General features: G+C 35.5%; 1 protein-coding gene across 6 annotated transcripts in view; it reads left to right on the top strand.

The window, feature by feature from the left end:
- Nucleotides 1–14,930, top strand: part of CPEB2 (cytoplasmic polyadenylation element binding protein 2) — a 64,206-nt gene that overhangs the window by 46,533 nt on the left and 2,743 nt on the right. For 4 of the 6 annotated variants that reach the window (XM_065877139.1, XM_065877136.1, XM_065877141.1 and 1 more), the window contains 6 exons: nt 492–662; nt 1,964–2,053; nt 6,983–7,101; nt 7,364–7,478; nt 9,443–9,624; nt 13,674–13,901. In XM_065877139.1, the coding sequence (XP_065733211.1) occupies nt 492–662; nt 1,964–2,053; nt 6,983–7,101; nt 7,364–7,478; nt 9,443–9,624; nt 13,674–13,901 (905 nt within the window). Of the gene's footprint in view, nt 1–491; nt 663–1,963; nt 2,054–6,982; nt 7,102–7,363; nt 7,479–9,442; nt 9,625–13,673 lie in introns of all 6 variants that reach the window. The other 2 variants (XM_065877137.1, XM_065877142.1) reach the window with 1 other exon arrangement.

Below are 14,930 nucleotides of genomic sequence, written 5' to 3'. Positions count from 1 at the left end.
ATTTCCACATGCAGTAAATTAATTCAAGGTCTTATATGCAAGTATTACTTGGTGCTTTTGTCCTTACTGTAGTCTGCAAGTGTTTTTTTAATGTCTTCTTATCTGTTTAGTCTGTGCCATTTCTTTCTGCCACCAGTTTCTAAAAGGTTTCTCCTAAAACCTTTCTTCTAAAAGGTTACACATCCAGTCTACCCATCCCCATACATCAGATTCTTGCTGCTTTCCATAAGAAATTGAAGTGATTTAGTGTTTGTTTGTGATGTAATTGTTGTCATATGATCATGTTTATTTCTAAGTCATTCCTCAGACAACTTCTCTCTTGAATCTGGGTAATTAAACCTTTAAACTCTCTGAATTTTCCTTAATTTTTTTATGCCTACGTCGCCTTCAATTTTAAGCCTTTGAATTTGTTGTTGCTCTTTTTATGCCTGACTTTAATTTATCATTTTCTTAGATCCGAGATTCAAGTTATATTTGTTCTTATATTTTAGGTCGTTCTTCCCTCTTTCCAATAGATGATGGCTTGCTGGATGATGGTCATAATGATCAAGTTGGTGTTTTAAATTCACCCACATGTTACTCAGCTCATCAAAATGGAGAGCGAATAGAACGTTTCTCTCGAAAAGTTTTTGTTGGTGGTCTTCCTCCAGATATTGATGAAGGTAAAATGATGATTTGGCATCTAAAAAACAAACCTGAAATATAATGTGAATGGGGATATGGAGGTTTTTTTACCTCTAGAGATTTTCAGTTAAAATGGATATCCATCTCTGTTTAAATATTTTGTCACCTGTTGAAATATAAAGATAATTGAACAAATAACTTTTTTAAGTTTGTTTCTTTAGTTTATATCTTATGCATATTATTATTGTGAGCATTTTTTGTAAATAAGATTTTCATCTAGTTTATCTCCCACTTAATGTTTTTAAATATAGAACATATTTGAATACATTAAACTTTTTTATGTATTTATTTAAAACTTTGTATGACTATAACATGCATGCATGCACACACACATGCATGCACGCACGCACACACACACAGTGAATTAAAGGTAACCAACCACAAAACTTTACCTGTAATGCATGACAGTTAAAAATTCAATTTCTTTAAGTATAAATGTGCTTTTAGAAACACATAAGAGGCTATAAAACCCAAGCAAATAATAAAAACAGTACATAAACAGGAAATTTAGGTTATACAAAGACTAATAAGCATATGTAAAAATTATCATGTGTAATAATAACAAAAGAAAAATAATTCAAGATTAAAAATACAGAAACTAATATTTGCAAAGCTGTGGGAAATCTGCCACTGTCATTCACAACTTACTAATAGAGAATATATTGATACATTTTGGGAATTTTTTCAGTTGTGATTCAAATATCCACAAACTTATTCTATGTATTAATCAGTATAATAAAGTTTCCATGTGATAAAATAACCTAGAACATGTCATTGGATGTGACCTGTATGTCTTTCAGTGAAACTACCTGGCATGTATCAGACCCTAGTATATTTTAGAAATATTATAGCTTTACATGTCTTGTTTCAGCAGCCCTTTTTTCCTATTTTACTTTATCAGGCAGTAATGGATCTCTTTATGGATCTTTAACTTGATATAATGTTGGCATGTTTTTCAAGCCAGTGATATTTATGATTTGCTATACTATAAATCCATTAGTGTCCATACATTAGTATATAAAATTTTAGAAGTCACACTGAATTGATTATTCTAGCCAATGTGCTACTTAAAAACTATTTTGATTAAAATAGCTATTAAGATTTATGTATCATTTTAGTGAGGATATTAGACATGTTTCTAGTATTTATATTCTAGTTTATCTTAGGCTATTTGGTACTTTAAATTTTTAAATCTTTAAAATAACATATAAAATATAGGAATTTTTTAGAATGAATCATTAAAACTGATTCCTAATGCATATTATTGTACTTTTTTAAGATGAAATAACTGCTAGCTTCAGAAGATTTGGGCCTTTGGTAGTAGATTGGCCTCATAAAGCAGAAAGCAAGTCCTATTTTCCACCAAAAGGTAAGAGATTTTTTTGTTAATATTTGCTAGGGAATAAGTTATATGAGAGCTAATTTTCTCTGCCTAAAGTATCATTCTAAGTAACTTGGGTACAGACATATAATAAAGTTTCTCTGATCAGTGAAATTAAGAAATGTGTGAAGTGAAAATAAAATATAAACCTATGACTGTTTTAAGTATTGCAAGATATACATAAGTGTTCCAGATAATAGCAGATAACAAGAGAGCAGTATATACTCTGTTGGTGAATTCAGATAGAGAAGAAAATGAATGGTCAGAAAAAAACTCAACTACATAAAGAGATAAAATGTGCAGAGGATGCCTAGTTGTGTTACTTACATATTGCCAGGATACTACTGTGACTGGTCACCAGAGGACAAGAATCACAAATTGAGCGCACATTCATTTGAGCAAAGCAATGGCACAGTCAGTGGGAACAGGAAGGATCACCTCACCCGCCCGGAGTGGGGAGGGGAGGCAAGGGGAGAGAAGTGAACATGAATCCAGTCAGTCAGATTGCTAATGGCACATTCTCTGAAGTGAATAAAAGGGGAGGTTGAAAGACTAAGACTTTACTTTGAATATTATTGAAATGTAATTTTAGAAATGAAAAAACACACTATTATTCTCATGGCTGAGTAGATTTTCAAGCCTGGAAAAAAGACTCCAGTAGATCTATTGAATAATCTGATTTTGGCTCCAGGAAAGGAAACATGTTAAGAGTTATTGGCATACAAAAACTAGCTAAGGAATTCTGGTGATAAATTATATGAGCCGTCTCTACTTTTTGTCATTGAGAATTATAGAACTTCCATTAGTGGTTTATGTAGTTCCTTAGAGAAATGGAATAATGTGGTGATTTTTTTTTTAATACCTTTAGATCTTATACTTACAGAACCCTTTGAACCAGAGATTCTAGATCCCAGGCCTCCATGAGAGTCTAGTTAGAGATATGGACCTGTCTCCATATACTCTAAATTTTCACATGATTTTGGAGCTTACTGGACCTGGAGGTCCTGAATCCTTGGTGTAGAGAGAAAATTAGCTCCATATTGATGTAGATGTTCATTTCTTAGCTTAGTTTTAATCTGTTGTTCAGTGTTATGATCTTGTCCTTTTATACAGTTTATTTCACTGTGTGTTCAATAAAAATGCCTGTTGGCTTCTAATGTTCCTGACTAAATTACCATCATCCCTTGTCTGGACTATTTCAGGTGTATGACTAGTCTGTCCACATTTCTGGCTATCTCCAGTTTTTCTCCCACAGCATAGCTAGAGTAATATCTGTGAAAACAATCTGATGGTGCTACTCCTTGCTTCCAGCTTAAAACCCATCAGTGGTTTCTCTTATTGTTAGGATAAAGGCAAAAATGCATTCTCCCTGCCAGCCCTCCCCATCCCGTTCCTTCTCCCAGTATTGCTTCTTGTTTCTTTCTAGCTCTGCAAACTGGCCTTGCTCTCTCCTGCCTCAGGACTTTTATGTTTGTTGTTCTCTTGACCTGAAGGCTTTCCCTGCTTCTTCATCTGTATATCTCCTACTTTTCTCAGCTTAAATATCAGTTGCTGGTGGGAAACTGTTAAGGACCCACCTAATGAGGTCAAATCCTCCTATTGTAGGCCCTTCTAGAACTGTGCCCTTTCAGAGCACTCCTCACAGTTGCAATATTACAGTTTTACAATTTTATAAATATGCTTTTATTTTATTAATGTCAGATTCTTCCATTAATCTCTCAGACTGTGTCTTTACCCATCTTTGTATTCTCAGTAATTCATGGGTTGATAGTTGCCTAATAAATGATATATACAACTATAAATACTGTAGGATAGTTTATCCTTTGACCTGAAGTAGGTGGGGGAAAGCTTCATTGAGAAATTTTGAACTAAATCTAAAAGATACTGTGCAATTTAGATAGATTAAAAAGTTGTGCGATAGAGTTCCAGGCAGGAGTTGAAACATAATTTTAGAAAGGTATTAGAATTAGTTTTTGTCAAGACAGATACACATTTTCTGCATGGGCAGAAATGTAAGAAAGGTAGGTTGGCACTAATTTCATGAAACAGAATAGTTGCTGTCTTTGTTGCTGTTTGCATTATTATTGTGGTCTTTGTGGTAGTTGTTAGTTTATTTTCTCAAACTGAAAACAAGAAAAAAAAACAACAAAAAATATTAGCAGTGGCAAATTATACTATTTTGGTACATTATAGTTAGTTGTACTCATTGCCAAAGACCAATGTTCCTAAACCTTGTGCTTTCAAGCATTTTTGTCATTGATGTAATTCATCATTTTCCATGGTTTGGAAGACACTGTGTAGAAGCATTCAGTTGACAAAGCTACCTTGTAATTAAGGTAATGATATGAGACATTGGATACTGAGCCACACTTATACATACCTCTCCTTTGCAGTGAATAAGATTCACCCTATGTAAACATTAGCTTGTGCTAATAAATTCTAAAGAACTATTAGATGGTATTTTTGGTACAAGTATTTTAATGTTTAACGGCTTGCCTTAGCTAGATCATAATTGACCTGCCATGTTGCTTAATTAATTTTTGTGATACATTTTTTCCATAATAATCACAAAAATTATTAAGCAGTATTAAAATATTAATATCAGAAATTACATCATAAAAACATAACATTAAAAATATTGACTTTAAAATACTATTTTAGTAAATCAGTCTTATATCCCCTCAATTATTACAAAACAATTACAGCTCTCAAAACCTTAGCTTGGGAACTTCCCTAGTGGTCCAGTGTTTAAGCCTCGGCGCTTCCAATGCAGGGGGCATGGGTTTGATCCCTGGTTGGGGAACTACGATCCCACATGCCATGTGGTGTAGCCAAAAAATTAAAAAAAAAAATTAAAAAATTAAAAAACCTTAGCTTGTATCAAAATTAAAGCCTTCACATAAAGAAAACCAGTCTTTTTTTTTATTTTTTCAAGCCTATTTAAATTGTTTCTAGCAATTAAAAAGTTCTAAGATGTGGTTTTAATCTTGCATAATCATACCTTTGCAAGTTTCTATTTTGTGTAGGTTGGCTTTATGGCTTATTTATGAAATCAGGTATTGTAATTTTATTAAAATGAAGTACTTTGTGTGTGTGTCACGTCAGACCTTTGTGGCACTAAAAGCCATTGTTGGCAATAAGCTGTGTTTTTTGAATTCCTAGTAAAACATGACCTCTTACTTCCCATTGTTTAATGGCACAGACATGGTTGGCCTGATTGAAGACATCTTCACATTGGGACTAGATTTCAGTGCTCTAGGTTTTGTGCATAGAAATCTTGTCAAGGAAAAGGGGTATTGTTAGGTCATTTATAGTCATCTGCTGCTGGGAATTAATCACCTCACAGTAAACTTGTAATGTAAATTTCGATGCCTTCTTTTTATAATGAACTCTGTTCTGCCTGCTAGATACATCATATTTGATTAAAAATTGACAATTGCTTGTCACAAGGAAAGGAGGAGGGGCATATTTTCAAAAGGTACAGGAATCTAAGCAAGAACTTGGATCCCAAGTGCAAACATAGTCTCCAGGCTGTTTGACAAAAAGTGTTCTGTTGCTCATCCACCTTGAGACGGACTTGTGGACACAGAGGGGGAAGGGAAGGCTGGGATGAATTGAGAGAGTAGCACTGACATACATGCACTACTGTGTGTAAAATAGATAGCTAGTGGGAAGTCGCTTTATAGCACAGGGAGATCAGCTCGGTGCTTTGTGACCATCTAGAGGGGTGGGATAGGGAGGGTGGGAGGGAGGCTCAAGAGGGAGAGGATATATGTATACATATAGTTGACTCACTTTGTTGTACAGCAGAAACTAACACAACATTGTAAAGCGATTATAATCTAATAAAGATGTAAAAAAATAAAATAAAATAAAAGTCTGACCTATCCTTAAGGAACCTGTTTCTTTTTTTAAATGAATTTATTTATTTATGGCTGCATTGGGTCTTTGTTGTTAGGTCTTCGTTGCTGCGCGCGGGCTTTCTCTAGTTGTGGTGAGTGGGGGCTTCTCTTCGTTGTGGTGCGCATGCTTCTCATTGCAGTAGCTTCTCTTGTTTCGGAGCTCAGGCTCTAGGCTCACGGGCTTCAGTAGTTGCAGCACATGGGCTCAGTAGTTGTGGCTCGCAGGCTCTAGAGCGAAGGCTCAGTAGTTGTGGCACATGGGCTTAGTTGCTCTGTGGCATGTGGGATCATCCCGGACCGGGGCTTGAACCCACGTTGCCTGCCTTGGCAGGCGGATTCTTAACCACTGCACCACCAGGGAAGCCTGGAACCTGTTTCATTCCAACCTCCCTAAGGGAGTTTTCTTAGTATCATTTGGAAGTTGTCAGGATGATTATGGAATTTTCCCTCTACTTATGGAAATTCCTGGGCCTTTCCACATGTGCTCTTTTCCACCTGTCCAAAAGTATGCTCTAGAACTTGTCTTACCCTGAGGGCATTTGAAGGAAACTTCAGCTCCTGCTGTGCTCAACTGGTTAATCCTGCCACAGTCTTTAAGAAGACAGTATCATAGGAGACCTTAGAGCTGATCTAGGTTTGAAATTAATCAACCAACTACTTATGTGACTGACTTTGGGCAAGTAGTTTAACCACCTGACACCTCAGGGTTTTCTTCTGTAAATTGGGAATAATGTTTCATAGACTTGTGAGAATTAAATGAAATAATTCACGTAAAGCTCTTATCACAGTATCGGATAGTAAGTGCTCTATATAAAGTAGCTAGTTATTTTACTGAGTATCTGTTTTTGTGTGTATTCCATAGGATATTATGTTCTCCTAGAGAAAGTATAATGATTGTAGTCCTACTTTATAGGTTTTTCATCTTTTTCAAAGGCATGTATTTTCTAAACCATACTGAAATTTGGGGTGAAATCACTTACCTTGACATATTGCCTCATTCTTACGGTTATTACAGGCTATGCATTCCTTCTCTTTCAAGAAGAGAGCTCAGTTCAGGCACTAATTGATGCTTGTATTGAAGAAGATGGAAAACTCTATCTGTGTGTTTCCAGCCCTACTATCAAGGACAAACCTGTAAGTAAATGCTACTCAAACTTTAAGTTACAAATGCAAGTTTTCCAAAAACAGTTTTGAAATGATCGTTAGTGAAAAAATAAATAAACTACCATTTTGAGTTCAATTTTTTAAAAATTCATATAATTTATTATATCTGGATAAAATAGTAACAGTTTGTTTCCAAACCCATCTATCCAAAATTTTGAACAGTACAGTGGCACAAAGCTCATCAGCTATTAAAGGAGTGAGACCTAATACAGTAATGTCATTTTCTTCATAGGTTCAGATCCGTCCTTGGAATTTAAGTGATAGTGATTTTGTGATGGATGGTTCTCAGCCTTTGGATCCTCGAAAAACAATTTTTGTTGGAGGTGTTCCTAGGCCATTAAGGGCTGGTAAGTAGAATGTTAACAAATTTTGTTTTTTTAAAAACAATCATTTAAATATGAATTGATTAGGTATGCATTTGGTACTATTGTGTACATGTCACCACTGGGTGGGTGAAGGGCAGATTCTCCTGCTCCAATAGTTGCTTGCTACAGAATTTTGAGACAAATTCTGAGAATTGTTCTTAAGACCATTAAGGAACTGGAGAATTGGACACTCATCTATCAATATTGATAGCTAACTCCAAACAGACTCTGTAAGAAGAATCCACTCAAATACTGCATTAATGACTTCTTAAGTGTAACTCTCTAAGATAATGAGAATTTGGGGTCTTTTTATGGAGGTTGATTCTGATATCTGAAGAAGAAATATGGGACTTTTTTTAAAGACACTTTAGATAAGTGAATGATAAACTTCGGTTCATCAGTAATCAGGAACCAGAGATCTACCAGAAGAGGTCATATAGGAACATAATTATAGATGTAAATGCCCGCCATACAAGCAAGTTTTATGATACTGTGTACCCTTGTGAAGTGTGTTAGCGCCTTCCATCACTGAAAGCATCCTCTTCCAGTATGGGAGGTGCATGTTAAAGAACTATTCACACATGTAAATACTTAACAGACATAGCTACTACAAAGAAAGACTAAGGGGAACAGAAAAGCATACAGCAAGGAAATGTGCTGTAGTCTGATATTTTAAAGATACTTGTATTTGAGCTGTCATATAAAGATTGAACAGAAGGAGCAGGGTTAGGTGGTAGGAGGTTGTGAAGAGTGTTTCAGACAAAGGGAACAGCATATTCAAAGATTTTCAGTGGAGGGAAGCATAGTGCCTCGGAGAGACTGAGGGAAGTCCAGAGTCACGGCCTAGGGTATAAGGAATGAGGTGAGAGATACAAGAAGACATTGAAAAAGTAAATAGGAGTCAGATCATACAAGTCTAATAGCTAACTTGTTATTTATCCTCAGAGCAACTGGAAACCAATGAAGAGTTCTTAAGTAAAAGAGAGACATGATCATAGTTTCATTTTTAAAAGACCAGTTTAGTTAATGACTTGTGGAGAGGGGAGTCAAATTGAGAGTAGTTATACGTAGACCAATTTAGGAGCCTGTTATTGCAGTCCAGGAGACAAATAGTGGTGGCTTGGGTTAGTGGTAGTGGTGGTGGTGGAAGAGCCAAGTGAACAGATGTCACAGATATTTATAAGATAAATGCAAAGGCTGAATCTCAGTTTTCAGTCTTAAGCTACTAGGTAGACACTGGTACCACTAACTGAGAAGATAAAGAACACTGGAGAAAGAGCAGGTTGGAAGAAGATTGTGGTATTGATTTTGAAAGCTAGTTTGTGCCACCATTCAGAGTTCCCAAGGAGAAATTTCAGTTAAGCCATTGGTATCTGCTGTATTTTTAAGAGAATCACTCTTGCTGCTGTTTTGAAAATAAACTTGGGGCAGGAGGCAGAAACAAGGAGATAAGTCTATTGCCATGATCTAGATGAAAAAGAATGATACCTTGAAACAGGATGTTAGTGATGGAGGCAAAGAGATTGGATTCTAGATATGTCTTGGAAATCAAGTTCAGAGGATTGCATATACAGTGGGGAAAAAAGAAAATAGAAAGGATGAAGCCAAGGGTCTTGAGTTGGCAACTTCATCTTTTCCATTGCTCACTGAGTCAGCAAAAACTCACTCGAGTAGGTTTAATTGGATGGTGGAAGATCAGGAGTGCCATTTAGAACATACTGAGTGATGCAGTGTCTGTTAAATATCAATATGACTTGTCCAGTAGACAGTTGAGTTGTCCAGTTCTTCTGTGGTGAGAGCAGGTGAGCTCTAGTACACGAGAGAAAGGATTAGATTTAGAAAAGAGCATTATGCTATAGACTTTCACTTTAAAAAAAAAAGTACTTAAAAATTGTTGATTTACTGTGTTCTCTCCCATTTGATGTGAACTACTTTTCCTTTTCAAGTGGAGCTCGCTATGATCATGGACCGGCTGTATGGTGGCGTTTGTTATGCAGGAATTGATACAGATCCTGAGCTAAAATATCCAAAAGGTGCTGGTCGAGTTGCTTTCTCCAATCAGCAGAGCTATATTGCTGCCATTAGTGCTCGGTTTGTTCAGCTTCAGCACGGTGATATTGATAAACGTGTAAGTTGCATACTGGGAAATCATTTAAGTCCTATCGTGAGGTGCTGATCCAAAGCTTACTACCCTACAGAGTTAATAATGTAATTCAAAAACCGAGTGTTTATTTTTCTATATTCCTTTAGCTCTTAAAGAGTATTATATCAAAATATCCCTGAAATGTAAAATTCTTGAGCAGACTTTAAATTTTAGGTATAATACACAAAATATAAATATAATTTTAAAGGCAGTTCAAAAATTTTTATCAGCCAATAAGGTCTTAATATCCTTTAACTATAGAGGCAGAGCTTGTTTTAAAAACTTGTACTCTGGAGTCAGACTACTTGGGATCCCATTTCCACCATTTGTTCTGTAACCCTGGGCAAATGAACCCTCTTTATGCCTCTTATTCCTCACTTATAAAATGGAAAACAGTAATAGTATCTCTTTCACAGTTATTTTGAGGAGTAAGTGAATTCACATATGTAGAAGCACTTAGAACAGAGCTTGGCACTAAGTGTTACTTAAGTGTTACTTATTTTTGATTTATAAAATCTAAAATAAAAACACATTTTGTATATTTTCCTAAATATATGCAAAAATAAATATGTAAATAAAGTAAATATATGATGATTGTCCTAAACTTTAAAACATTTACTCTTTAGTAGCATTGCTTAGGTCATCACAATAAGAACTTTTAGGAAGTGTTATGGATGATAACTGTGAAAGCTACCCTATTGAATAATTTCTAATACTGATTACCATCTAAAATAAGAGAAAGGAGTGAACAAAACTTAATTGTTTCTTTACAAATCTATCTCATGCTAAAATCTGTGAATAGTTCCTGAATAATCATGTTTACATTTGTAGTACAGATGAGATATACTAAAAATATGAGGTAAATTAACTTTTTTATACCCATTACAGTAGATATAACTTGAATGAGTACTTACCAGTGTAACAGTTTCTTAAGAAGCTTCTTCTCTGAGGCTGTACTGTTTTGGGGGCAGGGGAGCTGGTTAACTAATACCCGTAGACCATAGACTCTAGAAGTAGTCCCCAAAATTCAATTATCAAATCATACCATTTAGAAAAGACGTACAGCATAAGTTCAGTTCACATTTGCAAAGTGGCGTTTTCGTTTGCATTGTTACTAAAAATGTTGCCTCCCAATAAAGAAAGAAAAAAATTAAGTATCTAAGAAAAAGGGCTCTGCTTTTACTCAGACATGCTATGAAATTTTGTTTAACTGATTTGAACCTTAGAGTTCCTCTCATTCAGTAGTTTCCAACCTCCACTGCACATTAAAGTTACCTGAGAACTTAGGAAAACCTTGACATCTGGGTCCCACCCCCAGAGATTCTGCTGTAATTGGTCTGGGATGCAGCATGGGCAGCAGTAGTTTGTAAAGCCCCCAGGGTGATTCTGATGTCCAGCCATGCTTTAGACCAGCAGTCCCCAACCTTTTTGACACCAGGAACCGGTTTCGTGGAAGACAGTTTTTCCATGGACAGGCGTGAGGGGGTGGCGGGGGGGATACTTTAGGCGGCAATGTGAGCGATGGAGGGGATGGTTCAGGTGGTAATGCGAGCTGGGGAGCAGCAGGTGAAGCTTCGCTCGCTCTTGCTCCCTTGCTTGCTTGCTTGCTTGCCCGCCGCGCAGCCTGGTTCCTAACAGGCCACGGACTGGTACTGGGCCACTGACGGGGGTTTGGGGGCCTCTGCTTTAGACCACTGATCTAGTCTAACCCCCTACTTTTGCAGAGAGGTGATAGGGTCACAGAGGAAGTTATTTACATATTATATAATTGTAGTGGCTTAATATGCAGAAGCAAAGGGAAAAGATTATTGCAGTGTCATGCTTCATACCCCTTTGTTTCCAAAATGATAGTGGAGGGCCAATTATTTGGGGCAAAATATTGATTCTTAAAGAGAAACCCTGGTACAAAGCAAGTGAATTGAGAAACACTTGCCTTCTTAAAAAGGCATTGAACTATCTGAGAGAAAAGTTTACTTTTTTAAGATATGTGCTACTAAGGTATGTTTTGAACTTTATTTGAAAGAATTTGAGCCTTAAATATTTTACAAGTCATTAGTTTTGCTTATACAAAAAAATCAAACCCTTAATCTTTACACCTTTCATCTCTCTAATAAGAATATAGTTATTAAACCATAAAAACAGATTAAATTTAAATTTATAGCTGATAATCCAGAGATACACAGGATACTTATTTGGAGGGAATTAAAATTGTTTATTCAACTCACCTTTTAGGCTCATGAACACTTTGAAGTTTACTTTCATCTCCCTGATAGCCATGAAGAACAATCACCACAAATGTGTAAATCATTTAAAATTTTATATGTTATTCCATGAGTAGTATAATTCACTGTGACTTCTGGTAGTTACTGAAGTGAATTGTGATATACTTCAAGTTGGCTAATTAATTATTAATCATTTTATTAGTTATGACTCCAGGTGATTGTGTATCACAGATAGCTCCTCTGAAGGGAAAAAGGGAAAATAATGGAAACTAAGAATAGTGAAGAATCAATGAAACTCCCTTTCACACATTCAAGAGCTGTTAGAGATTATTATTAATGGCAAATAGGTTTTGACTGTATTCTAAAATCATAAATCTGAAATCCAGTTTTTCATCTTTGAAGTTTTGATTTTGAGTTAAGTAGATTAGCTTCATAAAATAATATCTAGAATTTAAAAATATGCAAAAGATACAATTTAGGACAATAAAATGTCCAATATATATAAAATATGTTTATCCTAAACCTAACCATGAAATACAAATGCAAACAAAAACGTAATTTCATTACCCTTCTATCAAATGTTTGTTTTACAGTTCTTTTCATCAGTCAACTAGGTTGTTCCTAGTTTGCTTTTATTGTTTTTGTTCAAAATAATGCTGAAGAAAAATACCCTTATATATTCATTTTTTGCACACATGCAAGTATTTCAGTAGAATACATTCAAAATAGAAATTGTTGGGTCATTATTCTTTACCTTGGGCAAACCAAGCCCTTTAAACGCTCAATTTTCTCTTCTCTCCTGAGAAAAGGCAGAGATCTTAGGCTGCCTGGCACTATTCAGTCAGACAAAAGTAGTAACCTTTCATTCATAAAGTTATTACAAGCCAGAAAACAAGGCTGTTGCAGCTAATAGTAGCTAATGTTAATATACAGAGTATTTGCCATGTGCCACACTATCTTCAGTGCTTTTACTTGCATAATCTAATCCTTACAGCTCTATAAAGCAGGTTCTATTGCCTTTCTCACCTCACAGATACAGAAACTGAGGTTAAAAAGTTTAGTATTCAGAGCTGACCTAAGTCTGAGGTCTTCTACTGAGTCAGGCTTTCACAGTAGGACTTTGACTTCATATTTTATAAATACACAAAAGTCTAGACATACCCTTAATAAGGTTATCCACAGTTCTGGTTTGTCTGTACCAGTTATTTACAAGCAGGGTATCGCTCTCACCTGTAGTAGAGACGCATTGCCATGATCAGTGGCTGCTGGGTTATGCCATCTCACAAGTGGCACTGGAATGAGAAAACAAAGGTGTAAATACTATTTGTCTTCCATACCCTTCTGTTTTTCACTCACAGTCACCCCCACCTCTGAAAATATTAACACACAGGTGTTTTAAAGATGTTACTTCAAGAAAGGTGAGGGTGGAGTGTTTTGCGAATCAATTAGGATTGTATAGTTTTTTTTAATTATTTTTTGTCTTTGGAAAAGAGAGTTATTTAAATACTATTCAGTTTATAGTTCTCAGAAGAAAACATATCAAAATACAATAAAATTGCCAAACTAAGAACTCATTTAATCATATGGTCAATTATGAACATGAAACATAAAAAATGATTAGTGCAAGAACAAAATGATTTAATTTTTTTTAACCTACTGTATGGTGAAGCTATTACCCAGGGAAGATGCCTGCTTTCTCAGCATTGAATGTTGTTGGTCATTTTCTCTAGAACATTGTATGAACCTTTTAAAGTATTGCTAAAGTGACTTTTGAAGCAGACTTAATGGGATATGTTTTCTCTCTTTTTCTAGGTGGAGGTAAAGCCATATGTGCTAGATGACCAGATGTGTGATGAATGCCAGGGCGCACGCTGTGGTGGAAAATTTGCTCCCTTTTTTTGTGCCAATGTCACTTGCCTGCAGTATTACTGTGAGTTTTGTTGGGCAAATATCCACTCTCGTGCAGGACGTGAGTTCCATAAGCCATTGGTAAAGGAAGGTGCTGATCGCCCACGTCAGATCCACTTCCGCTGGAACTAAGAATAGCAAACCTGCCTCTGTTTAACAAGGAAAGAAAGGGTGCATGTGGCTTACTGTGTCTGAAGATACTGACATGCAGAAGAAATAAGTGCATTCTTCTGCTTTCACCCCAGCTATCAATACATGCATCTTTATCAGCAGCCAAAACACTACAAGCCTCTTGTTTTTCACCAAAACCCTACATCTCAGGCTTACTAATTTTTGTGATATTTTCATGTTAATATAAAATGTTTTTTTGTATTTTCTCCAAGTTATTTTTATATGTAAAGTTAAAATTAGATATGAGAATGTTTTGCGTAGGGGCAAACAGTCTGCTGCTATATAGTGGGTGAAGCGTGCACTTATTTCTAAACGTGGGTTTTTAACTTCAAGATCTGCCCCAGTAATTTACCAAAGGTAGCAAAATAATAGTGAAGATGGAATATGTCTGCTACAAATGCTTATTTTTATTGTTGCTATTTTCAGTGTATACATAAACTAAAAATTAGGGTTGATTTTTTTGCTCTCCATTTTGACTTGCAAGAAATAATACCTCAAGATAATCTGATTTATTAGCTATTTTTAAACATTTTTAATCACAAGCTGTATTAGCTTTGCTGCTATATAGGTGTTATGTGTAAATGCCACCTATTAATACGGGATTGAAAACGTTAGAGACACACTGCATTGCAGATAAAATGCAGGCAGCACAATATGGCCTAAACTGCCATAGTTTTAGAATGTGAAAAAAAAAATGCATGTTTACTTACCTGTATACACCATATGCATGCACTAGAATTATTAACTAACAAGAGGTGAGGTATTGCAAATGTTCGAAAAAGCTCTCTTGAATCTAGGTAGCATGAACAAATTATAAAATTTGTTTAAAAAAAGCAAACTTGCATGCATTATTGTGACTTCAAGTTAAAAAAAATGTCCTACATGTGTACAATATGCAAATTAGTTTTAGATTAGAGAGTGCAGCCATTTTGTGATCTGGTCGGTAGTGGAATTTGATTTTATGCAGACTGGATGTAATATTTGTAATCC

Source organism: Phocoena phocoena, chromosome 5 (genome assembly GCF_963924675.1).
Source record: "Phocoena phocoena chromosome 5, mPhoPho1.1, whole genome shotgun sequence".
Taxonomy (NCBI): Eukaryota; Metazoa; Chordata; class Mammalia; order Artiodactyla; family Phocoenidae; genus Phocoena; species Phocoena phocoena.
The sequence above is the reverse complement of the archived record's forward strand: the minus strand, read 5'-3'. Positions and strand labels throughout refer to the sequence as shown.